General features: G+C 51.6%; 7 protein-coding genes and 1 non-coding gene across 8 annotated transcripts; 3 read left to right on the top strand and 5 right to left on the bottom strand.

Moving 5' to 3' along the window:
• Positions 1-109: 109 nt before the first annotated feature.
• On the top strand, positions 110-1,623 carry SCP_0311080 (predicted protein; the record flags this gene model as incomplete). The annotated part of the gene is made up of 6 exons (XM_027756492.1): positions 110-147; positions 204-699; positions 749-891; positions 946-1,206; positions 1,261-1,422; positions 1,479-1,623. 6 exons carry the CDS (start codon positions 110-112, stop codon positions 1,621-1,623), a joined length of 1,245 nt encoding a protein of 414 aa, XP_027612293.1.
• Positions 1,624-2,084: 461 nt separating this feature from the next.
• SCP_0311070 (Superkiller protein) lies at positions 2,085-7,179 on the bottom strand (the record flags this gene model as incomplete). Its single annotated transcript, XM_027756491.1, has 16 exons — positions 2,085-2,426; positions 2,490-2,676; positions 2,726-3,339; positions 3,395-3,601; positions 3,657-4,565; positions 4,620-4,978; positions 5,034-5,434; positions 5,487-5,644; positions 5,694-5,881; positions 5,930-6,182; positions 6,237-6,521; positions 6,572-6,647; positions 6,702-6,787; positions 6,838-6,888; positions 6,948-7,005; positions 7,058-7,179. The coding sequence occupies 16 exons, from the start codon at positions 7,177-7,179 to the stop codon at positions 2,085-2,087; spliced, it is 4,296 nt and encodes a 1,431-aa protein (XP_027612292.1).
• A 210-nt stretch (positions 7,180-7,389) lies between these two features.
• Positions 7,390-8,706, top strand: SCP_0311060 (hypothetical protein; the record flags this gene model as incomplete). The annotated part of the gene is made up of 2 exons (XM_027756490.1): positions 7,390-7,689; positions 7,759-8,706. The coding sequence occupies 2 exons, from the start codon at positions 7,390-7,392 to the stop codon at positions 8,704-8,706; spliced, it is 1,248 nt and encodes a 415-aa protein (XP_027612291.1).
• Positions 8,707-10,620: 1,914 nt separating this feature from the next.
• On the bottom strand, positions 10,621-12,919 carry SCP_0311050 (predicted protein; the record flags this gene model as incomplete). The annotated part of the gene is made up of 8 exons (XM_027756489.1): positions 10,621-11,080; positions 11,134-11,223; positions 11,281-11,380; positions 11,434-11,579; positions 11,635-12,213; positions 12,264-12,597; positions 12,646-12,721; positions 12,776-12,919. The coding sequence occupies 8 exons, from the start codon at positions 12,917-12,919 to the stop codon at positions 10,621-10,623; spliced, it is 1,929 nt and encodes a 642-aa protein (XP_027612290.1).
• Positions 12,920-13,295: 376 nt separating this feature from the next.
• SCP_0311040 (Chitin synthase 1) lies at positions 13,296-16,885 on the top strand (the record flags this gene model as incomplete). Its single annotated transcript, XM_027756488.1, has 4 exons — positions 13,296-14,913; positions 14,970-15,205; positions 15,258-16,120; positions 16,183-16,885. The coding sequence occupies 4 exons, from the start codon at positions 13,296-13,298 to the stop codon at positions 16,883-16,885; spliced, it is 3,420 nt and encodes a 1,139-aa protein (XP_027612289.1).
• Positions 16,886-18,979: 2,094 nt separating this feature from the next.
• SCP_0311030 (hypothetical protein) lies at positions 18,980-19,339 on the bottom strand (the record flags this gene model as incomplete). The annotated part of the gene is made up of 3 exons (XM_027756487.1): positions 18,980-19,095; positions 19,150-19,266; positions 19,324-19,339. 3 exons carry the CDS (start codon positions 19,337-19,339, stop codon positions 18,980-18,982), a joined length of 249 nt encoding a protein of 82 aa, XP_027612288.1.
• Positions 19,340-21,202: 1,863 nt separating this feature from the next.
• SCP_0311020 (predicted protein) lies at positions 21,203-22,767 on the bottom strand (the record flags this gene model as incomplete). The annotated part of the gene is made up of 5 exons (XM_027756486.1): positions 21,203-21,772; positions 21,839-22,320; positions 22,398-22,548; positions 22,608-22,664; positions 22,732-22,767. The coding sequence occupies 5 exons, from the start codon at positions 22,765-22,767 to the stop codon at positions 21,203-21,205; spliced, it is 1,296 nt and encodes a 431-aa protein (XP_027612287.1).
• A 1,599-nt stretch (positions 22,768-24,366) lies between these two features.
• SCP_t0311010 lies at positions 24,367-24,459 on the bottom strand. The gene is given in 2 exon segments: positions 24,367-24,411; positions 24,423-24,459. It is a non-coding gene; the product is annotated as a tRNA-Ser (tRNA).
• Between the last annotated feature and the right edge of the window lie 667 nt (positions 24,460-25,126).

The following is a 25,126-nucleotide window of genomic DNA, read 5'->3' as shown; positions in this document are numbered from 1 at the left end:
TTGTGCGTCGCCTTCTTCCTCTCCTTCATTTCCGCCAGACGTCCCTTATCGTCTCTCACATCGAGCACACTACATTGTCTTTGACTTTTCATTTTCATTCTCGTCTTGTATGCTTTCTTCGCTCGGGAGGAATGGCTTCGTAGAAAGGTATCTGTCCGCCACTCTTCTACTCCGGTGGACGCTGATCATTCGCCCCCATGTAGTCTTTCCGCGGCGAGACAACATCGGAATGTGGTCCTTTTCAATCGCAGATTGCGGGCAGGGAGCTATCCGCTTGTCTCTGGTTCAGACATAGCGCACTGGCAGCCGTCGTCTCGCGTCGATGTGTTTGCGGGCCGTCTCTACACCACCGCGACACCTCCGCAAGCCACGAAGTCCGCACAGAATGACTCCAAACAGCATATTCCCCCCGTCATCTCCCCTTCGCGAAAGCCGAAGATAGAACTCAGGCCCGGTCCCGTGAAAGTCTCGAAGGCGACGCATACCCCGACCGAACCTGCCGCGGCGTCCCCAAAACCCGCCTCAACAAAAGCCAATCCTGAACCTCTGTCCCCTTCCGCCTCGCCTGACTCTACCTCCAAGTTCGCCAAAGCCACGGAGCATGACTTCGAAGAAGCATCGAAGCACGGCATTCTCGCACCACCCCCGGAAGGCGCGGGGATGATCAGGAGGCTCATACATCAGGGGAAAGAGTTCTTCGTATGTCGTCCGTTGCATTTCTCCAAGGCTCTAATGAACCTCAGACCAGAAATTCTACTGGAGAGGACTCAAGCTGATAGAGTCCAACCGCCGGCGGGCGAAGGCCATTCGGGAGCGGGTTAAGACGGGCGGACGGCCGCTGACGCGGTGGGAGACAAGGTTCATCAGGACAAACAAGGAGGACCTGTTGAAGTGCGTTGTCCTTCATGTTCAAATAAGAGTACGATGTGACCTGTGTTTGTCCAGACTCATCCCCTTCGCCCTCATCATCCTCATAATAGAAGAAATCATCCCACTCGTTGTGCTCTACGCACCTTTCATCTTACCCTCCACTTGCATCTTGCCGTCGCAGAAGGATCGTATCGATGCGAAGAGACGCCTGAAGCAGAAGGAGTATACAGTCAAGGATCGGAGGACATTCGAGCTGGTCCGCCAGCGTATCGAGGCCGATTCTAGCGTTCCGGTAGAAAACTTGCTAGACAGCTCTGCCCTTGCAGCTTTCAACGGGTGCGTGGTGATCCCTTCTTCGTTGGACGGAGGCAGCTGATAATTTGTGCACAGCTCGTTGGCTCTGCCCACGTGGGGACCCGCACCCCTGCTCCTCCGCCGACTGAAGAGACATCTCGCAGCGATCGCCGAGGATGATGCGCTCCTGACGCGTGAGGATTCGGGGCGTTGGCTGACGGAAGCACAGCTTCGCGATGCACTCGAGGAGCGCGGGATGTACGTGTTCCGCATTACACTCTCACATCGGTCGATTTCTGATATGTAACCTACAGCGTCACCGAGGGTGTCCCGCAGAAGCTGTGGCAGACGCGACTGGAATGGTGGCTCTCGCATGCGGATACCGCGCAGGCCGCCGAACCCGACGCATGGCGTCGGCGTGTGCCGCTGGTCGCTAAGATTGGCACGGGCAAGTTTTGAGTGGGCATATTGACAAATTATTCTCAACACAGTTCTACACAGTATAATATGGGGTATATCTATTGATATAATCGCAAATCGCAGCTCTACGATCGACATTGTGGGTCTTGCAGAGGAACAGTCCTGTCACTGAACCAGTCCTGCCTGCCCATATTTCCTTGAGACACGGGATCTGCAATAATATACACAGGACCAACTACATACACCATGGAGTCAGAAAGCCGGTCATTCGACGTTCACATGGCATCTTGTGCTGTTTGACAATTACTTTCCTATCATCATGATCCATGTAGTCCAGATGACTTTGTTGGCTGTGCTCATGTCTTGGACTTTGAAAGGGTACTATAAGGAAGAGACCTCTCAGGGGAATTCTAGTCCAACTGAACGGACATGGATCAGTGAGAATTGTGCCTAGCCGCGATAGGCACGTACAGTTTTGTGGGGTATGTATGAATTACACTTCAAGAGACCGACTGACTTTCGACGTATCCAAGAGCTCGCCAATTGTGGAGGTCCCATGGTCCCAGCATGATCGCCTTTTGGGCAAGCTTGCGGGCTTCGCTGTTGACACCAGGATCCTGATGACCGCTAAGAGACAATGCAACGGCATGGAGAGCAAGAGACTCGCGAAGTTGCGCAAGATTGTCGTCACGCGCCGCACTCGAGCCTGCAATGACAGCGAGAGCCGCGCCGCTCTCTCCCTGCTGAAGGGTCAGGGAGGCCAACTGACGCCGGATTTCAGGACGCGAAGGCTCTGCATATGCTGCTTTCTGCGCCACAGAGAGGGCTTGCGTGGAATCACCCTTTCATTATTTTTGTCAGTTTGTTGTTAACCGGCAATTGCATGACGTGAATGATATACGGACCTGTCCGAGATGATGCTCGATGAGCAGATATGTGATATCCCTGTCGGGATCTCTCTGAAGCCGCCGATCCAGTGGCTGGGCAAGGATCTCGGAAAGAGCGGCGTCCACGAGGCTATCATCGTCCGTGAGTATTCCCATACCCGCTAGCGCATTAATAGCCATGAGATTTTCAGGATCAGATTCGATACTGCATAAACATGGTGAGCGGAAGCCATTTTACGTGTATGAAGACAAACCTTTGCAATAATTGTGCTTTAGCAGACTCTCGACCGGCTTCCGTGCCTACGGCCCAAAGAGTTTGCGCGAGTAAGACGACGATGTGACCTCGGAGAACGGAGTCTTCAGATGCAATCCCCATCGCGGCCTGCAAGAACGTCAGAGCATCCTGCAGTTGGCCAAGCTTAAAGTGGGCTAGTCCTGAGCCAAATTGCGCCTGCACAAGCAGTATCCTAGAGTTACGGTCCTCTGGTTCCTCGGGAAGCAGTCCCATTGCAACCTGATAAGATTCGAGAGCGCCGCCGTAATCCCCAAGGGAAAGTCGGAGACGAGCCACACTGGTATGTGCGATGGTAAATTGCCTCTCGATAACGGGATCTTCTGTGTCTTCATATGCTGCTTCAAGTAGGGATATCGCTCGGCTAATACTGTCGATACCCAGTTCCAGGTGTCCGATCCGTTCACAGACAAGCCCGAACAGATGCAGCGCGGCAGCATCCTGAGACTGTTTCTTGCAAAAGCGATCAAGAACGAAGAACGCGGGGAAGAGAGCATCTGAAGAGGGGGCAGAAGCCGAAGCTGTAGTGTTCGGTCTGTGGAAAATGCGCTTGGCAAACTCGACATCTGCCTCGGGCTGTATGTCTTTCTCGGTCATCTGCAATCAAGGCTCATGCGAGGGCACTACTTACCACGGTTGCAGTCAAGCCAACAGCGTGCTCAAACAATGCTCTTGCATCTGCATCATGACCATTGGCCGTAGCTACTAGTCCCTGCCCAACCCAAGCTGGAGCATAGTCCGGGTCCAGAGTTTGCGCCTTGTAGAAAGCCTCGTTCGCGAGCTCTGCATCGTCGTGGTACAGGTAGAACAAGCCCAAATTAGTCCAAGTTATCGGATTCTGTACAAGTACGGTTTAAATGGGATGGGGATAGAATGCAACGTTAATCGCAGACCTTGGAATCAATATCCAACGCCTTGATATAGGCATGTTGCGTAACCCTTGGTTGTGAAAGAAAAGTTGCGTCGCCCAATCCGCTCCAGTATCGGTCATTGCCAGGATCAAGGCGTAAGGCTTCCTTGAAATTTTGAACGGCTTCCTGCTGGGAACGCTTTTGCTTTGTACTCGGCGCTACTCTGCGTGCATATGCATGCAGAGCGACTCCAAGGTCAAAGTATGCACTCGCGCCAGCCGCCTCGTCAAGTGATCCCAGAATTATCCGGTAATCATATGCCGCTAGCGAAATTTCAAGGAGGAAAAGTGAAAGGTCTCTTGTATCGTTCAGCAATAGCGGCGATGACAGTATTCCAGATAAACCACTCTCCGGATGATCTGATACAAGTGTAGTCAGGTCAGCGGCTACCTTGCGCACGCCACCTTCATCCGAGAATGTCGAGAACTGTGATAGCTGGAAGACGGCATCCGCGGCGATTTTCCAGGCTACACGTCGGAAACCAGGGCTGGCGTCTATTAGGCGAAGCACCACGCGAATTGAAGAAACAAAGGAGGTTTCTGCCCTTGCTGTGTACGCAGTCGCAAGCTGCACGCGTCCCAGGTCCAAATGAGCTTGCCCCAGAGATATGAGGATACCAACTTCGGATGGATGGTCAAGCAGAATAGATTCAAACGCCTCAATGGCTTCCTCGTACGCTCCCGTCTGCCTTTGCACCTCGCCAATGAAATAAGAAGAAATCCAATCTTCCGGCTTGAGCTCGCGGGCGCGTTCCAAAGCTTTAAGTGCCGCGGCGAAGCGACCCGCCTTGCTATATGCCTCTCCCAGCCGTAACCAGGAGAGTTGGTCGTCTCCATCCGTTCTGAGGGCTATTTGGAATGCCTGAATAGCTGGAGGATAACTATGGCGGTTCTGAATGATCGTCAACAATGTATTACGGTGCCCCTTTGAGTCAGTGTTCCTCACCAATTCAACTACGCCCACAGCCTTCCATGCCCACGCGTTGACCGGCAAATATCTTGCAGCTGCAACTGTATCCGTTCCGCTCTGAGGTCCACCCTCACCATCAATGGTGCGCCTGGCAACCACTTCAACAAGATCCCATTCTCGCTCTTCTGCGAATCCTTCCGCTAGTCTACGGGCCGCACTTGCTTCACGAGGATCTAGTTCGAAGGCCTTTTGGAAGCACTTCGATGCTCGGATGGGATCAGGAGGAGATAAGAAATCTGAATAGTAAATTCCCAGGGACGTGAAAGCGGGAGCGAAAGATGGAAAGTGCCTTAAAGAGGTGACGAAATATCGGTATGCTTCTTCACGGCAATGATCTGCATAATCTTACTATGAGTCCACGACATTTACGAACGTAATCGAGGTCCTCACCTCCCATATCCCAATAACATTTGCCAAGCCGCCACCAGCAGCGCGCCTTGTCGGCGTCCTTCCCATCCAGCTCGTCCAGAACCGTTACAACGGCTGCCAACGCCTTTGATCCACCCTCCGGATCGTGACGCTTTGCTTGACACCATGCCTGTTCCTCCTTGGCACGTATACCGTGATTGCGATCATCGGGAATCAGGTGCGCTACCCTGTTGAACAGTTCACCTGCCTCCGCCCATTTCTCGGCACGCTGGAGGACGAAGCCTCGGCCCATAAGGCATGGCACGTTGTCCGGATCTTGGCTGAGGACCTGGTCGATGATACCGAGTGCACGAGAGTGGTATTTGGGCGCAAAGTGATGGACTAGAGAGACGCCAAGCGCGATGTTAAACGCCTTCCTGACTCTGACCACTACGGTCAGGAGCAGATTGCGACAGACTTTTGGAAAATACTCACTGCGTCAAAGACTTGCCATTATCCAACTCCGCTCGCTGCACTAACTCAAGACCGCTCTCTGCCACTTTGATTACATTTTCCAGCTCATCCTCTCGTTCATATATGTCAACCATCATCCTATGGGCAAGTATGGAATCTAGAAGACTCCCGAAGGCATCCTGATGTGATGTTAGAACACATACATGGACCTGCGATGGGTTGACGCACCGCCATTGCGTCTACGAACTCTTCCTGTGCTTCTTTTGTCTGATGCGGGAGTATTGCTATCCCGTCTGAGTCATCCCGATCCGAAGACTGTCTGCCCATGTATCCATAGTAGCCCAAAATCAACTTTGCCAATGGCAACGACGGGAACGACGTGACAAATTGTTGCAGGATGCTGAAATCGTAATCCTCTGCATAGCAATAAACATCAGAAACTCAGGGGAATGAAACCGACCTACCAATCCGAGCAGCATCTTTGGCTTCAATGAATGAAGTCCATGCTAGTTCATCTGGAATGCCTAGCAAGACCATACCGTTCACCAATTCTTCTACTTCTGTTGCGACCTGTGCCTTCTGAGCAGCAGACTCGCCTGTTGCAGGCAAAACATGCAGGCAACGCTGTTTGTGGCGCAGAAGCTTCGATTCGGTCGTGCGCCGCAATTCATCTGATGTGTTGGGATGATTTAGAATTTCATTGTATAAGTCTGGTAGCTTTTTGCGACTCAGTTACAGCTAGCATCAACCACTGAACAAATCAAGACGTACCGGTGAGATTTCTAGGACCTCCCTCTCAACCTCTCGTTGGAGCTGTTCTGGGCCTGCTGCACCGAGGCGCATCCTGCGTCTGGAAACATCTTTCTCCACTTTCGTCTTCTCTTCACGCTCATGTATCGAGACTATCTCCTCTAAGACAGGTAGGGAATCGTGTACGGCTACCTGCGTAGGATACGTAGAGGTAGACGTTGGGCTTGTAGGATCCGGAGGTGGAAGCGTGGATAGGGTCGAGTAAAAAGAGGAACTGGGAAGCATCGTAGAAAGTGTCTCTGCCAACTGCAACCGCGTTAGGAAGGTAAATAAGAAAAGTACATATGAGCTCCTACTTGTGTTGGGCTACTTCTGTTTCGGCGAAGATCTATCAGCTTCTGTAGGGTTTCAGCGCATTTGACTGCGTCATTACTTCAAGCGAAAGGATGTTAACAGGTGAAGTTACTTGTGACGTTGACATCTCACTTCTTCGCGAATAGCTGCGACAAGTGTTCAAGTGTCTCAGCGTAATTTTCCCATTTCTTGCTCTGCTCGAGCTGTTGAGAGAGACCCTGGATGATAATTCAATAAGCCGTTTGATCGTGCATTGTGGAAGGTTTACCTGCCAAGCCAAAGCCTGATCTGGGCTAGCAGCAATGGCTTTCCTGTATGCCTACATGTCACAGAAGAGTCATTCAGCGATACGCTCAAAGAATGGAGGAGCTGAGTTACTTGCTCGCTTTCATCTACCTGTCCAAGATTGAACAGCGAGAGACCGAGAAACACGTGGCTAGATTCATTCAGAGATGAGGCAGTCACACACAGAGCCAGTGATCACATACGCATTGTAATTGTCAGGTTCATACTCTAACACTCCAAGAGAGGCATCCCGAGCAGTTCCGTAATCTTTCTTGCCGATGGCGTCTCGCGCTGCTTTCAGCTTGCTTTTCACGAAAGCAGACATGTTGGAAGAAATGCTGCCGGAGAGAGATTTGTTGATCTTGTGCTCCAGACGGCGGCGGCTCGGTCGCAAGTAAGTACTCTCAACAAAAGAATCGCCGCTCGAGTTAAGCGCTGGCGTGTCGGCGTTCAGTATATCACGTGCTGTGCCGACTGGTGCCTGCCTCTCCTGCAGTAGTGCCCCAATTTCTTTCTGCTTGTCATTTGGTGCGGTATGGCGGCGCGTCGTGCGTTATCCAGCTATGACATCCTCACGGAAATCTTCGAATATTTTTCGCTCGCCAGAAGTGCGGGTATATGGGACAGATTGGACAGCACCTTTGCACTGGTGAAGTGTGCTCGAGTTTCCAAAGCATTCTCTGACATCGCACTGGATATTCTATGGAGGGACTTGTATGGCTTATTACCTCTATTTCAACTCTTCTCTTCGTTCGTCAAAGATGTGGGACCGGACGAACCTCCGGATGATTTGGAAGAAGCGGAGCCAATGGATGAGCCTGAGCAGTATTCAGACGTAAGTGTAGCCCAAGTATTCCATGGCAGTAGTGAAACCCTATCTGGACTCATTCGTGCATCTTGTCAGTATCTGAATGGGACAATCACTCCGGAAGAATGGACAGTGTTCGAGAAATACGCACGGCGTGTGCAGTTCTTTGTTTTCCTCTCTGCGTTGCCGTATCTGGAGGAGCTGTGGATCAGTTGTGAACACATACACATGAAGCCGGTCACACTTGCGTCCTTGCACGCTCTATTCAAGCTGAAAATATCCGGAATTATAGCCCAGATTGTGTCGGTCTTGGAGATCATCTCTTGCCCGAATATTCACACTCTTGACATCACCAATACTCAAGTTGATAGCAGTCCTCATGACCTTGTTCAGCTCATGGAACTAGTATGGAGCAGCAGCGGCACGTCGTTGCACAGTATATTCTATTCCAACGCCGGTTCTTTTATTGGGGATGAATCATTGCTCGACCTTGTTCGGCCGCTTTTGCAGACTCCCCGGCTCCAATTCGTTGATCTCCAATTTGGACTTGGACCGTGGGGCTTGCCAGACACGGATGTCCGTGATATTGCATCTGCTTGGCCAGAGCTCCGTAGCTTCTGCTTGAGCGCAGACAAGAGCTCTTCACGTCCCGAACTCTACCCTATTGGTCGCATGCCGTCGATGGGCTCACTTGCCATCTTCGCTCAACTCTGTCCGAGTTTGGTGAAGCTTGCGTTACCCTTCATCGTGGACTCAGGGTACTCAAATAGTGACGAATCCCATTGGACAACATCTCATTCCTTGCAGGAATTAGATATTGACTACATCTGCCCTCCGGGAATACGAAACCCTTCGCAGACAGCTCAGTTCCTTGATTCCATTTTCCCAAACCTTGACATACCCTTATCGTTCCAACAAACCAGTCTCGCTTATCTCTTATTGGAAGACTTTGAATGCATTCACCCCATAATCTATCGGAGGCATGAAGGCTGGGGTACGGTGGCCCAATTGATGGAGGAACTGCAGACAGCTAGAACAGAATGATGAATGCACTTCAATATGAGGTGGTGCAGCGTTTGGTGAGCTTGCTTTAATCATGCTTCGATTTGATGCTTTGACTAACTGAATCTGTGTCCAGCAGTTTTGCTGCCTGTGCCAGGCGCCTTTGTCATCGCATGTAGCGAGTTCGCGGGTCTGCCCACCAATAATCATCCTACTGCCATCTGACTGAGAGACATGCATTGTCCTGACGAGTACTGCTAGCATCCCTTCTTTGTCCATTTAATCTGGTCATGTGTACACCGTTGAACAGATATGCAAGTTTTCTGGCCGTTTAGATTTTTCGCGTTCGCGGATTCGTGTGCGTGGCTTGTCTGCGATGTTGTTGATTTCACAGTGGTCTCTCTTACATGAGGAGTATGCTACGGTGGCTCCACACAATACTCCCTTGATTGGATAATATCTCTGGCTGTCGGTACTTCAAGAACCCTTGAGATCAGTGAACAGTATGGCACTGTTCACGACTTCCTTCGATGGCACGGCCCATCATTGTGATGATACCTGCTCAATGGATACCGCCGTGCATAGCAGTCGTTGGATTTGTTTTCCTGTCGTCGCTCGCCCTCTGTCTGTTGCTCTGTCACGGATATCATTCCCGTCTGTCATGATCAGACTGCTGTACGCATCTGTGTTCTCAGCGTACCGTCATACTGATAACCATCTCAAGGTAAGTAGTGCGTTTACTAATTCGAACACGCTTTAAATTTATCTGTTGACCTTGCAAGACCCGTCACTCAAGGTATAACTGATCACAAACAGGACATAGTCGCAACGAATATAAGACGCGACCTCAATAAAACTGAAGGGAGGACTCGCCTTCGGCGCACGTTAATTTCCCTGCAGTCTCCGCCTAGTACTTGTCCCGAGGTTGCCAAAAGGCCTAGGACCGTCGAACGAAACGCACATCGACCCGTACCTCGGGACGTAACTTTATTATGGTCCCGCCCACCACTCTCACTTGTTGTATATGTTGGCAGAACCATCAGTTATGACTAGGGAACCAACGCTTCCTTTGTCTTCCTTAACCACAGACCTGCAGGTATTGCCATACAAGCGACTCGGCGGATTCAGACTTTCCTGGGGGCCTGTCCTGTGCTCGCATATCATGAAATTCCCTATCATTCAGGTAAATTAATATTATCATGAAGAGCAGCTCCCATATATATTTCCTTGCAGGCGAAAAATCTTGTGGTGGTTCCGCCACCACCTCTGCGGTCGCTCTTCACATTGTTTGTTCTTGTTTATCCTGCGATATTTATCGTTCCCTTGCTCTTACTCACACGCAACAAAGGTATGCACGATATCGATAGTTCCTATCTTACTTACATGTAACAAAGCCTTTTCCCGTTCCGTCACCGTCTCTGAGTGTTCCCGACTGCCGTCGGTTCCAATACGCGCTTGGGTCACGTGGAAACATGTAACGCCTCCTAATAAGATTGTTTGTGACACGACGCGTATCAGCTCTACTTGAGTAAGTTATATCTCTGATGACCCACACAGCCAAGAAATACTCAAACGCATTGAGGTGTTACTATGTGAATTTCTAATCAGGCCTCTTCAATGACAAGCGTCGCTTAGGCACTTTTTGGCCGTGCCGAGGATCGGTTCGGTCAAAACATCGAAGGCATCAAAGCTGGCCTCGGCGATACGACATGGAAACAAACATTTGTGGGACAAAGTGCACTGTGAGAAAGTTCTTCGAATCAGAGCCGCGCATCAGGTATATTAGGTAGTACTGTATCGATAAGAGGAGTACAGATATCCTTGAATGTCATAAATTACTTACACGAAGGAACGCGAAGCTCGAGAGGTTGATCTCTTTTGAGTGGGGTATAAGTACTCCAATTTCCAGAAGTGAAAGTCCGCGCAGTCGATGCTGAATGTGCAGGGTGTCGCGTATCAATCGATCTGCAAGTCCCAGTCTGGTACAAAGCTGTCGAGCACCGTCGCAGAGGCCGTCCGCTTGCGGAGGAACTCCACGAAGTCAGCGAGGAACTTGACTTGCTCGTACGTCTCAATGGCCTTGGGACTCCTCCGCCGACGCACGACGGTGATCAGGCGCTCCACTAACTGCAGTGTATCTCGCCGCACGGGCTCCGTCATGCTTGCACCAGAGTCAGACAACAGCGACTGGTATGCGTCTTCGCGAGCACCGCTTAGCCGCGGCTCCGTCTCGATCCACCCACAGAGGCCAAGTTTGAGGATCCAGCAACAGGCTAGGAGGCCTGCGCGCCCGACGCCGCCGCGGCAGTGTATGAGGATCGGTGAACCACGTAGCGTGAATTTCTTGATGAGGTAGGTCAAATGCTCGTCGAGCACAGCCGGGTCTGGTGGCGCAAGACCTTCTGGGGTGGGTAGACTTCCCGAGAACCATTAGCATACCAATACTCGAATCTGACCTTGCTCACTAACCGGAGCATGTCAATGCCAAGCTCATCGGCTAAGTGAACGTATTCCGCCCATGAGACACCGAGGAATCCCAGTTCATCGTCATCCAAACAACTGTAGTGCGGCGAGTCAGTGCGAATTATCACTTCAGGATTTGGCAGCAAAGCATACCAAATAATACAGGCCACCCCCAACTCCTTCATTCTCATGAGATCTTTGCGTAGGTCACGGCACACACCAATGCGGCCCTTGGTCGGGCCGTCTAGCCTGACTGGTAACAAGGAATAGGTTTGGCGCACTAATTCCTAAGCCAACCCTGCGCACCCTTTTTCCCTGGACAAGAAGACAAGTACAGATTTCCCAACATCGTCGGATAGCACATCCCAGGTTGACACATTGGAACAGCTGGAGTGCCGGGTCTCGATGGAGAGTCGATGGATTCAACAGGTGTATAGAATGTCGAAGATACACTGTGATGCGGCGCATTAGATTTGCGGAAGTGGACGACAGAAAATTAACACATACGTATGGAAGTCCACAACAGGATTGTTACAAGTACATGCTTTTGAGTCTGCACCTCCATCTATCTCCGGAGGTGCCGACGTCGGTCTCATAAAGTGGGGTGTTTCTTGCTTTTCGCATTCACGGATACTGACGATCGTCGCAGCCGGCATATCAGGCGGATCGGCATCGCATCCTTCCGAGGATGTGCCTTCAGACAAGGAATCACCAAAGGGTGAATCTGATGTCATCATCGGTTTCGGTCTCAGACGCTTTACGTGCGGACTCTTCATGCTGGTTCCTAACGCACTGTGAAAGGCACGTCGCACAGTCGGGTTCGACCAGAAGAAATGAGATAGTTTCGTAGGCCTTACCAGACCATACGCCGGTGAGCATGCAGGAGCTGTGAAGGACCGCATGCCTCCGAGCGGTATGGAGGGAGCTGTTGGTCGGGGGTGGGGCGACGCTGAAGACGTGCGCATAATACTACGGTTGAGGTAATAGACTGGCGGAACTTCGAACATGACAGCAGACGGCTGTTCAGGCTCGACGAGATGGGCCGAAATGATGCGTAGAAGTTCAACTGGGATAATTGCGGAAACGCTTGACCAAGGTGAGGTTTGTAGGACAGAAAATAGCGCTAGATTACTCACTTGATAGGGTGACTTTCCGAAGTTTTTATTTGTGGTAGCGATTGAACTTCAGGAAATACAGGAGGGCTCAGAGGAAGTACTAGTGGCGACGACATTGCAGCGGACAATTCCTGCCGCAGATCAGTAGATGATGTTGAGCGACTGAGACGGGGGTTGCGCGAGCGCGGTCGTTCTTCGTGATCGTCGTCAAAGGAATGGTTGGAGATCTGTGATGTGGCGCGTTTCTCGCAGGGCCACCATGCCCGCTGCTCGGCACATCTGGCCTGGTGTTCCTGCAACTCTTTGACTTGGTCGGGCATCATGATTGAAAGAGGGACATATGTCATGGGAGAGCCTGCATGCCCCATCAAAATCTGTCTATCCGTAAATATGTACCACTCACCCCTTGGTCCATACTTCAGGCGGTTATACTCGCTAGCATGATGTTGAGATGCGAGCTGCAGAAGCTGGTGTTCGAGCTGGAGGAGTGGCCGTTAAGACACTACAAGGCATGGAATAAAATAGTGCCATACCTGAGAGACTACCTCGGATTTCTCTGGATGTTCGACGGGAAGTTCGAGATGAACGTAGGACTCCGAGGAACGCCCCAGTGCATCAACGGAGGTCGAATTTTGGAAGGAGGGGATTATAGGAATTGTTTCCAGCACGGTAGACATTTTGTAAGCTCGGCGAAGAGATATTTTTGTGGTCCAAGGGGGGCCTTCAACCGGGTCGAAATTGTGGAGGACGGTGTTTCAGGCGTCGCATAAGTGAAGGTCGACAAAATTAGGACGCGTTTCGGCTATTCAAGACGATCCCGTGCGGAGTTCAATTGGCGGCTTATAAAACGCTTTCGGAGGTTCAATTTTGGTTACGGGTTGTGGTCGCCAAGGAGGCGTCGCTCATCGGTCTCATTAGCGCCGCTGTATACTGTGAAGCTCATCCTCGCTGTCATTCCCTTCGTCGGCATCGTTCACCTCCACTCTTTCTTTCGTTCTCTGCTGATACGTTCAGCGGCCTGCCGCTGCCCGACTTTCCTTCTTTTTGCTGAGCATGGCATCTCATCTTCACGTCACGTACGGCACCGGCGACGTCCCCATTCCTACTCCTCGAGTTATCAACCCTTCGGCCAACACCATCCGTCGTGCGAAAACCCTCACTCGCCCAGAGCGCAGTGTAGCCCCAGTACCTCTCATCAACCCCACGTCCGCCCACTTACCCGCGGGTGCAGCCGTTCGTAATGAAGATCAAAACCTCGACGCATGGCGCATCTTCTCTCGCGTCATTACCTTTTGGGCGCCTGCTGCGTTACTGCAGTCCATCGGGGGGCTTAAGGACAAGCACACGGTACAAGCATGGAGGGAGAAGATGGCTCTCTGTTTCATCATCGCAGTGTTATGCGTCATCGTTGGTTTTATGACAGTGGGTTTTCAGAAAGTCCTGTGTCCTCAGTCTGCCCAGCAGGGCAGCTACTCAAGGGTGGGCTCCGTTCTCAGTACCCTAGGAGTCCAGGGTTGGCAGTTTAACGTGACGAAGTGGGGCGTCCTGGACGGTGTCAATCTTACTGCTCTCATCCAGACACCTGGTCAGGATATCACGACCCTCTTCCAGCGCGACGCTGCCAATTACCCCGCTTGCAACGGTTTGACTTTCCGCGCTGCCGCAGAGAACCCTTGCAACACCGTCACAACTTGCCCCTTGGGCCCTCTCAACACATCCTCCACGTTCTCCTCTCTCGGCTTTCTCAAGACAAGTTTCCGCGTAGGTTACGACTGGGATCAAGTAGCTGCCCTGGAAAACTATCTTGTCATTGATGGTGCGGTGCTGAATATGAACGCATATATGAATCTCCATCCAACGGCCATCCCTACCGATGCGCTCGATGCCGCCATCCGCTACATCTTACAGGCGCCCGGTAATAGTGGCAGAGACGGAACACGGCTGTTCTACTACCGCCCCAACATCCGTGCTGCGGTACCCTGCATGATGCAGCGATATTATGCTGGGAACATCGACAAAATCACGCCAGGTTGCTTGATGTCCCAGCTGGTCCTCTACGCCGGTCTCATCGTCGTTCTTGGTCTGGTATTGGTACGCTTTGTAATGGCTTGTGTGTTCAACTGGTTCCTGTCCGAGAGGTTGGCTGGGCCGCCAGACACCATGGCTCTCAACCGCCAAGCCATCAGCCCCGCTGTCATGCCAGAAGGCGCCAATATTTCTATCGACAACAGAAACGGTACCGCCCCATGGGCGGGGCCTGGTGGAGGAAAGAGACTCGCAAAGTCTGGCAACAAGTCCGCTCGTTCATTAACTTCCTCGAACTCGACTCTCATAAACGCGGAGGCCGGTACGCCCATCGTGAGTCTTGCGCAGATCGGTGCAGAACTCTTTGCTGTATGCTTGGTGACGTGCTACTCGGAAGGCGAGGATTCGCTCCGGACTACACTCGACTCAATATCCCAGACTACGTATGCCGACGCCCGCAAGCTACTGTTCATCGTAGCTGACGGAATGATTACGGGTGCGGGAGAGAAACGCAGCACGCCGGACACTTGCGTCAGCTTGTTGGAGGCGGACCCACGGTTCGGAAATCCGGTTCCTATGAGTTACACTTCAATTGGTGCAGGGTCGAAGAGTGAAAACAGAGCCATGGTGTATGCAGGACATTATAGTAAGCCTTATCTTTTCCTCTCACGCTGTCTGCGTGGTGCTGACTGGTAGTTCTAGCCGTTGCTGGTCGTCGGACTCCCACTCTAGTGATCGTGAAGTGTGGTACTGAGGCGGAAGCTGCAACGGACAAAAAGCCCGGGAACAGAGGAAAGCGTGACAGCCAACTAATTCTCATGAACTTTTTCTCCCGTGTCACGTATAACGATCGCATGACACCGTTGGACTTCGACCTCTTTCGCAAGGTCCACGTTCTCATGGGAGTGACGCCTGACTTCTTCGAAGTTTGTTTGATGGTGCGTAGACTATATTTTCAGCCAGTGTGCGGAGCTCACAAATCTACCTCAGGTTGACGCCGACACGAAAGTCCTCCCGGATTCCCTCAAGTATTTGGTGAACTGCATGCATCATGACCAAATGATCATGGGTGTATGTGGGGAGACACGGATAGCGAACAAGCGACAGTCATGGGTGACGGCTATCCAAGTTTTCGAGTACTTCATTTCGCATCACCTCGCCAAGGCCTTCGAATCCGTGTTCGGTGGTGTGTCATGTTTGCCTGGCTGTTTCTCCATGTTTCGACTTAAGGCACGGCGGGCAACTGGAGATGATTGGGTGCCCCTCATCACAAAGCCGGAGATCGTACAGCAGTATAGCCAGAGCATTGTGACGACTTTGCATCAGAAGAACCTACTGCTTCTGGGAGAAGATCGGTTCCTAACAACGATTCTCCTCCGCACATTCCCTAACCGCAAAATGATATTCCTACCTCAGGCGCGGTGTAGAACGATTGTCCCGGATACGTTCAAGGTCTTGCTTTCACAGCGTCGTCGATGGATTAACTCCACTGTTCACAACCTAATGGAACTCGTACTCGTCCGGAACACGTGCGGAACCTTCTGCTTCAGTATGCAGTTCGCTGTGTTCATGGATCTCGTCGGCACCGTCGTTCTACCGATTGCCATCTTGCTTACGTACATGCTCATCATCAGCATGATCCTCTCGCCACCCCATACATTTGAAGAAGCTATACCCCTAACTCTGCTATGTTCAGTTTTAGGCCTGCCAGCCGTGCTGATTCTCATCACCACAAGAAAAGTGGTGTACGTGGCCTGGATGTTTATTTACCTTGCCGCGCTGCCCGTCTGGAATTTTATTCTCCCTATCTATGCTTTCTGGCACTTCGATGACTTTTCTTGGGGAGAAACCAGGCGAGTAGCTTCATTCAATATTTATCCCGCTGTTGATGAGTCTATTATGCATGCTTCTACAGAAAAGTCGAAGGCGAGGCGAAGGGTGAAGGGCATGGTGATGGCTACGGTGTCGCCACTGGACCTGCTGTGCCGATGCGAAGATGGGAGGACTGGGAGCGCTCGCGGCTTCGGAAGCTACGCCGAGAAGAGAGGCGTCGGAGAGAGCTGGAGCGCATGCACAGCAATTACATAACCGCCAACGGTGACCTTACCCCAGGCAGCGAAATTCACAGCCAATATGACGGCTCCGACACCTATTCCGTCACGTCGTCCGATGATGACCACTGGGGCGCGCAAATCGGTGGCTACAACGAGGCGAATGGACCACCACCACCGGTTGGCCTCGTGCCGTTTGGCTTTGAGAGCAAGGAGTCCGTAGCTGGGGCCGACCTGGAGGCCATGCTTGAAGCCGGCTTTGACGATGGCAGCTCGTCTACCTCAACACCGCCTCGGACACCGCGAGACGCGCCCCGTTATCAGCTATCAGATCGACCACCACCGCTCAATGGAAACGGGTATACACCTCTCTCGAGATCGACATCTCCCGGCATCCCACTACACGAACCGCTCTTGTCTCCGATCTCTCCCAACAGACCTACGCAGGCCATGAGCACCGCTGTCGTCGGCGACTACAAGACACACGCGAAGAAACGGAGCGGGGGCCGTCCAGGTCCCCACGAGTATGGCCCATTGGGTCCGTTGGATCCCGGGTCGCGACTGTGATCCTGTGGCGGATGTCGAAGGAACGGACGACTTGACGTTGCCTCCCTTCCCGGTACCTATACCGACCCACCATCCATATCCCCTCACGCTTGTGCCCACACCTTCTGGCTTGTTTCCTGGATGGCACCATCTACATACATTACATCGCCTGATACAAGGCTTCATACCGCACCAGTATCACGTCGCATACCATCACATCATGATTCACCCTTCTCGCCTGTCATTTTCCGCTGCATCGCTGGATAGTTGCCTCATCTTAAATTGTAAATACGGGTAGACATATTGAGGACTGTCATTGCAATGTAGCACCTAGGGATGATTCTGTGCGCCGACGACCGCATGCATATGCATAAGTGGTTGTACGGCCATCATGGGCGTCTAACTAACCGCCAGTTGCGTTGGCATCTTGCTGGCATCCCAGACTCCCTGCGTAACCATAAACTCTGTCGACAATGTCGTCGACGTACTTTTATTTGGGATTTTGTGAGTATCAATTTTATTTGATAGGCGGCACACGTCGCTAGTTGTCGTCCTTAGGAATCTGCGAGTCGCTCAAGTTTACCCAAAGGTCTTAGCCTCTACTACGCGATGTGAATCCAGCCCTGTCAGCAGGAATAATGATTGGTTTCAAGGACCTAGGACATAACAAAACTCCATTTTTGCCCATCATTAGCAGACCCGAACTACTTTTGACTGTAGTGGATACCGGTTGCGGTGAGAATTTGCGGGGTACTAGTAAACGTTCAAAGCTGAACGGATCTTTTAGTGCCTTCAGGACTGGGAATCAGTTGAAAAAGATATCACCACTACGGTCAGATGTGCTTATTCTATTACTGGTCTCCATTCTCCCGATGACTTCTTGGAGAATTTGTTGGTGGCTCGCCAAACATGGAAGACCGAGAAGTCGATCCTCTGGCTTCCCCTCTTGGCCCAAGGTATTGATGTAGTCTTCATTGTTTAGGTTACGTGAGGCCCATGTGGACGATGTTGACTCCAACCCAGACATCGTACTGCGTCTCAGTCCAAGCCTTTCCTCTACCCAATGGGCCGACGGAGCCTATACCAAAGTTGCGCAGCGAGACATGATCCCCGCTGTCAATCCTCTCCCAACACAAAGATTGTACCAAGATGGCTGCGGCTGCGAGCAGTCACTAGTCACTAGCGATCCACACAAGCCTGGGAGCGCGGAACTCGAAAGTAGTGAGAACGCCTTCGCCGCAGTTAATGATATCGATCCGCAATACATCTCCGGCGTCTATAATCGGTATTCCCTTGAACGTTGACCTGATCTGTTTCATGTCGGCATTCAATACCTCTGTGAAGACACCGGCCTGCGTTCAGGCCGCGCCGCTGCGGAGTTAGGTGACGGTGACAGTTGCTGACACAACGGTTCCATTCAGAGAGATCTGCGCGCTCCCATGCAGGCAACCACTTGGATTATTGAAGACGAAGACGATGTGGTGCAGATGCTCAGGGAGTCTGCAAGGTCGTCCGAAAGGACGCGTGTCGGGCAGCATATCACAAGTTCGTCGAAAGACTTAAGACTAACTCATCACAGCAGGTGGAGGAACGACTGCGAAGTGCATGGAGGTAATTCACAGGCTGGATCTGGATCTGACGATCGCGAAGAATGACATTAATATTGCAATCGAACACGTTGGCACTGCGGCCGCAGATCAAGATTTCATTCATCCCGGTATATCTGCAGTCTTCCCACTTTACGAGAAGTTCGGGCTCGCAGTTTAGAGATAACTCGATTTTCGAGAACAAAGAGTATATAGTCATATAAACCTATTAAACGTGCTGTACTACAGGTAGGTTGGAAGAGCAGTGGGTGGCTACATGCCCATAGAGATGTGCTATAAGTCCTATGTGTGAGATATACTGAGACAGGATATGGGGGACACCGAGGTAGCGTCAGAGATACACTAAGATGGAGACGAGAGATAGTAGGGTATAGATATGGTAGATATAGTGCGAAGGAAGAAGTATCAGACAGCGATGAGATAGTGTCATACAAAGGTATGAATCGTCCTTGATTGTGGAGGACGCGAGCTTCGCGGGCCCACGAAACCGCTCGACCTATTCAACAGGTCACGCATAGACTATTCCGCGATCCGCGAACAGTGCGACTAATGTCTGGCGGGCTGCTTCCTCCTTGACAGCACCCTGGCTATAACCGGTGCAACGGCCGTACTCCACTCCGCGGACTAAATAGAAAGCTATCAGATACGGAGCAATACGGAAAGACAACTAAACCTCACTGTATGCCATTGCTGTCCACGAAGGAGCATGGAGTGGTCCGACCTGGTAGACTTCCCAGGTCAAGAGGTGCACGCCTCCATTGCTCTGGAGATAGTTGTTCAATTGCATGCGCCAGTCTGCGAAATACAGGTCAGTAGATTGCACAAGGAATAATCAAGTATCATAACACTCACGAAATGACTCAGCCATGTTATGTTTGTATGGTGTGGACTGTGTGAGAAGAGTAGTTGAGATGAAGAGGATGGGGTTGAGCGAAGCCTACGGTCACATTTTATAAGAGAAAGGAAGGATATACGCCCACCGCTATCCTCTGGTTGCCATCTAGATGAGTCAAGGGATGCACAGCACTTTCACATATATTTCCACGAGTTGGCGGTTCCGGATGAGGACTTTCCGGGTAAATCACCGGTTGGGATATTCGCCTTGCAAAGGGAATACGCAACACGAGCAACGATAGTTCCATGTTTCAGGAAGACAATCCATCATGTATCGGACATGATGCACTGCGAATAAAGCTGCCAGACCTGTCTGGTGGAGATTCGGGTAGTAGATAGCGCAGCACTGAGGATAACTGCGTATGTGGTTCCGCAAGTAATGTCCAATTCGAGCCTATCGAGCCGCAAAAAAAATTGGAGGACATTTTCAACAAGATATTCAGCACAAAGTAAAGCAGCATTGCCGAAGGGCAAAAGGGTGTATGAGTCAGCGCATGACTGTGTCGTGAAATGGTCGTCCAGTGTGTGCCGTCGCAGTTTCCGAAACGGTCGAGTTGTCCCGCGCGCTACGCGCCGTGGCACGGGCACGTGATCTGTGACGAGTCACCCACAAGTCATTCTTCCGCTGCCGCCCATCCACAGCCACGACACCCAAATACACCCAAGTCAAGTCTGTTCGTTTAATAAACGTTCTTGCACTAGGGGATAACACTCAAATATCCCTCGGTGCATCTCGAATATTTCTTCCTTGCAATGTTGATTGGTAGGGTGAGTCAAGCCGCTTCTGAAATGCGAGCACGGTTGAGTACGATCTGCCACACCAGCCGCTACGTGGTACCATACATGTCTTTTCTTACACTGTGTAATTTTGCCGGGCCCGCGCAAGTAGCTCATTACACACGGCTGTCAAGTGCCTTGTCTGTTGCGATAGCTGCCGCCCCAAGGATCCTACTTCTGCCGGCTGTGACGGACCTTGTAATCTCCGTGAATCGGATCTACGGACTTTGATGCCTTTCTTGAGTCTGATCTCGGAACCTAATACGCCTTTACCGTTCGGCGGACAACTTTGCCTGTGCACCACGTTCCATCTAACTGCACGAGCACTATGCGGGTTTTCTGCGTTTTCGGACATGTCGGGGGCAGACACTGGTCGCTTTTCCTCCGGGTCTTGCGCCACCACCTAAGCTAGTGTTGCCATACCATCCTGTATATTGATAAGCTGAGACATGAAGAGCGCAGTCCTTCGTATTTGCTCCATTGTATACTCTTTGTCATCCTCTTCTTGGGCATGACACAATGTTGTGCGGAGGTATAGCAGTACTTGTAGCGGACGTCGCAGCAGTCATTGCCTCGTTGATATCCCTGTATGTCAAACATTGTACTCAGAACATACACGTGGAACATTGAAGCCACCAGAAAAGTACAAGGCTTACCATCGAGGGGCAGTGCGCAGAAGTTGTAATGTTGGTCGTGTTGGCATTTTCAGCGTGCCATGTACGACGGATACGCGGGGGACACGTATTTTTTGACAAGACTGCATATCGTTCTTACTCACCTGCCATATATGGCAATCTGCATTCGATGCATACAGACAAAGCCAAACGAGCGGTGGAAATCACTTACAAGGTATTTCTATGTTAATACATTGAGGAGGTGCAATTGTCCGTATCAGGGTCACAACGAGAGTTGCGAGACTTATGAGTAGTCTACCTGTCCTTCCCGTTTCTCCTGAGAACGAGAGAGAGATTTGGGTGAGGCTTATAACGAATATGCATTGAATGCCGAAACGATTTACCATCAGTTGCGGGTATGTGACGTGTCTACATCGTCACTACAATCAGCTGCTGACATGCAGCTCCTCGATCCTCCGTCCGACACTTTCCACCCTTTCCTCTATCTCGTTCACATTCGTCTTCACCATGCTCTCGTTGTCCTTCATGCTGGTCTCCACTCCTTGCACTGCACGCTCCAGCTCCTCGAGCGCCGAGTGCTTCCTGCGCTGCTCCTCCTCGAGGCCCTCGAGCGTGCTCTGGAACGACGCCGCAGACGTGTGTAAGGCGGACAGCGTGCGGAGGCGCGTAAGGACATGGGGGATGTGCGGGAGGAGGGGAGCGAGGCGCGTGAGGATAGGAGTGAGTTGGTCTGGGAGCGGGCTTGGCGCCGGCACAGTGGGTGCAGGTGCTGTGTTGGGATGCGGAGAGGACGCTGCGCCAACATGGGGGTGTGAAGACTGGCGGCGCTGCCCGCCGTGCTGTTGGGCGCTTATGCTAGAGAGGCGGTCGAAATCTGAGAGAAGGAGTTTTATACGGCGAGCGATAGCGTCGACATGACGCGGTTGCGTGAGAAGTGTCAATAGGGAGTTAAGACGAGTCAGCAGCGGCAGGAGCGGGAGTGGCAGTGGGGACAGCTATATAGGCGCGTCACGATGCCCCGTCAAACTCAATCGGAACTGAGCAAAGAGCTGAGACTGCACCTCATCCAACGAAGCGGTCGAAGAGCCCATGGTCTTCTCCAGTTCACCGACGCGGCGGTCCATCTCAGAAATGTCCTTGATGTCGGGGGTCTTACCCTTCTCCTCAACCTCTACCATAACGCCGTCGTCACTGTCGGGCTTACTTCTTCGTTCCTTCTCCTTGTCGGCTTCGTCCTTGTCTTTCTTCTCTTCTTCTCCGAGAACAACGCTCACCAACTTTCCCCGGCCTTCCTTTAACTTGCTTATCTTCTCCAGCCGTCCCTTCGCATCCACCATGCGTCTGTTCAGGTCACCAGGCTCGACGTCCTTCTCCTGCTTGAGCAATGGATTTGATGGGTCGGCCAACTCCGTCTCCACCTCGGCAAGCATCGCTTCAATGACTCGTAGCCGCTGAGAGAGCGGGATTGCTGGTGTCTCGGACGCCGATGTGGGCGACGTAGGTGAGGGAGGATATGCATACAGTATCCGCGGTCGATGTTGTTCTGGGCACGCATCCAGTGAACCAGACAAGAAAGAATTACATTAATTGTGCAAATCTTCCAAGGGAGATAACACGTACTTCTCTCGGCTTTCCTGAATTTTCTGCTGGCCTCCTCCATCTCCATAAGATTGTTGGAATCGATCTCTTCCCTCCCCGAGGCTTCTGCATTCTTTCCTCTTCCATGCGAACGAGCGGCCACGTTCAACTCATCATCGCTGGAGTCGCCTTTCTGCGACACGAAGTAATTAAGCCAAACTGGAGTGAACAATATGTAAAACCACGACATACATTGTCGTTAGACGACGGGAACACGTCCTCCGTTTCGTACACATCGGGGGCGGTATCCTAGAGGACGAATCCGGTCGGTCGTCAGGGAACTATAAGGTATTGATATGCAAGGATATAGATTCACAATATCTGGGAGATTGGCGTACTTATTGGCACTCATGTGGATGAAGGGCTCGCTGGGAGGATACTGGCCAACTTGAAGTCGATCAAGCGTGTGCGGGCTCAAGCGCTCACCCCCGGGGCGCCGCCACTGCCAGTCCTACCTGGGAACACGTCTCTCAATATTCAACGGATACGCGTTTTGAGCATACAATATGCTATGCAAGACTGAGCTGAAGTACTAGACATTCTGGTCCATGCTATCGAGTCTCGGCATGGGAGCGGCTCCTGCCGCAGAAGGGACCCGGTGTCAAGTACGAGAAACACTCCGAACCTGTTCCAGTTGTTGAGCTCGCCCTGTTTCCACAATTCCGCATCCATACTTGCTGATAATATCCCTGCTCACTTAACGTGCTCAGATCGACCTGTTCGCGTCGTCGAGATTTTTGGACCCTTGAGGGAACCATAATGAAGGTCGACCACAGCGGTACCGGGGCGGCAACAGTGCTCTTGACAGCAAGGGAGTCATTTCGCCCTTATGACGGCGGTCCTGTGAGTATTTGACCCTGGTCCCCGTCTGAACTGCTGCGAAGGTGGTGTCTGCTCAGGACGAACGAGAGACGCCCTCCCCCTTCAGTCACTTCTAGTCATTTGTTACACAACAAAGACGGCTGGCAATCACGACGGCCACCGGTACTTTCTATGTTTTTCAAGTGAGCTGGCATAGTCATCCTCACTGTTCTCACGGATCTGGTAAACGTTGCGTTCTACTTCTACCCCACACAATCGCAGCGCTTCGCCTTGGACAATAACATGTTCGTCATCTCTGAGCAACTAAAGTGTTTGTAGGCACGGTTCCAGGTATTACTCGCCCCTCGTTGCTCGCACTCAGACTCATAACCAACAGCTTGCGAACAAATATTCACTGAGCTGTTGCGTGCTAACATTGACAGAGCTTCTGCAAGTGGCGCCTAGACTACAATCAAGGTCAGCCGTTTTCACTCATGCGTAGGGTCCCCCATCGGCGAGCGATCGTGTTTTCAAAGCCAGGACGTTGCTCAAAAGAAACTCAGTCACTGAAGGCAGGACCACACCAACAGTGACACTCACAAGAGTCGTCATTATTACCGTATCAATGAGGCCCGCCACCACACCCGCAAAGTCCACCGCCATACCGGCGACCACCAAAGCCGATTCCACCTACGCCAAGGCCTAGATAGGTACATCGCGCTAGAACACGCGAGGCTACACTGCGTCAAGCTCATGGGGCCCGTCGGGAGCATCGCGGACATCGTGCGACGATGAATACCCTGATGTTGCTGGACTCGAGGTGAATATCACTTCCAGTCTGCACTCCCGTGCCCTGAATCCTTTATGCAACTGTACGCAAGCCTCAGCACCATGGGGCATCGGTTTCCCTTTAGTGCCCGTCATCTGCTTAGGGACCTCAGAAAGCTTGCCGACGAGGCTGAGGACAAGAAATTGCTGAAATAGGGGGCGGTCGTCCATTTCAAGAGCTGCCGCGGTTGGCGAATCGTCTGCGAACGCATGACATGTTGCCCAAAGGGAGACCCAGTCCCAAGTTATGACAAATAATTTAGGTTAGCCAAATACTACGTCTGCGATGAAAGGTGGCGAAGCCATCCCATAGAATAAAAAGCGTCACCTGTGCGATTCGAACACACGCGTGCAAAGCACAACCGCTGTCTACAGGAGTAGCAGGCGATCCCGTTAACCACTCCGGCAAAGTGACATTCAGGTTATGAACAAAGATTTTATCAGATAGCGCTAATTTTAGATTCGGACACATCTTTCTCTTGTAGTTGAGACCGCTAGAACTACCACTTATCACGTTGATACCTGTGGTGATGGCGTTGTCATACGCCGAGTAAGAGAGATCATCCGACTCTAGGAGAATGCATTAAATGATGCCAGTCCGGACAGACCGCAACCTTGTCACTTGCGGGCGCAGAAGAAAGAGAGATCATGAGTGAAGCGGTTCCCATCGCGAATGGTGGGGAGGTACAATGCATTTTGCTGAGGTGCTGGAAGTCGTATATCTAGAACAAATACAGGACCAAACTTGCCAAGCGACAAATACGCAAGGAATGTTCGATTCCGGGGATGATCCAAAAGAAGAGCTGTTCCCGACACGTCATGCCCTTCATACACTCTTCCGTCCCGGCAGCTGTACGGCAAGATCAAGACAAGGCCGAGTATGTGATCGACAAGAGCAAGGTGCAAGGCTGAGCGAGAGAGCACAGTACATCGCCAAGAAAGCCCAATTTGCAGAATACTAGCAGCGGCGTGACAGGACAGCAGAAGGGTTTTTTGACGTGATGAAAACTGGAAGCCATCGGAGAGCATAGAGGGATTTGCACGTTAGCACAGACATTTATATCCCGGCAGTCACTAGCGTC

The sequence above is a fragment of the Sparassis crispa genome, assembly GCF_003851025.1.
Source record: "Sparassis crispa DNA, contig_000002F, whole genome shotgun sequence".
Lineage (NCBI taxonomy): Eukaryota > Fungi > Basidiomycota > Agaricomycetes > Polyporales > Sparassidaceae > Sparassis > Sparassis crispa.
Note: the sequence above shows the minus strand (reverse complement) of the source record. Positions and strands in the feature narration are given on the sequence as shown.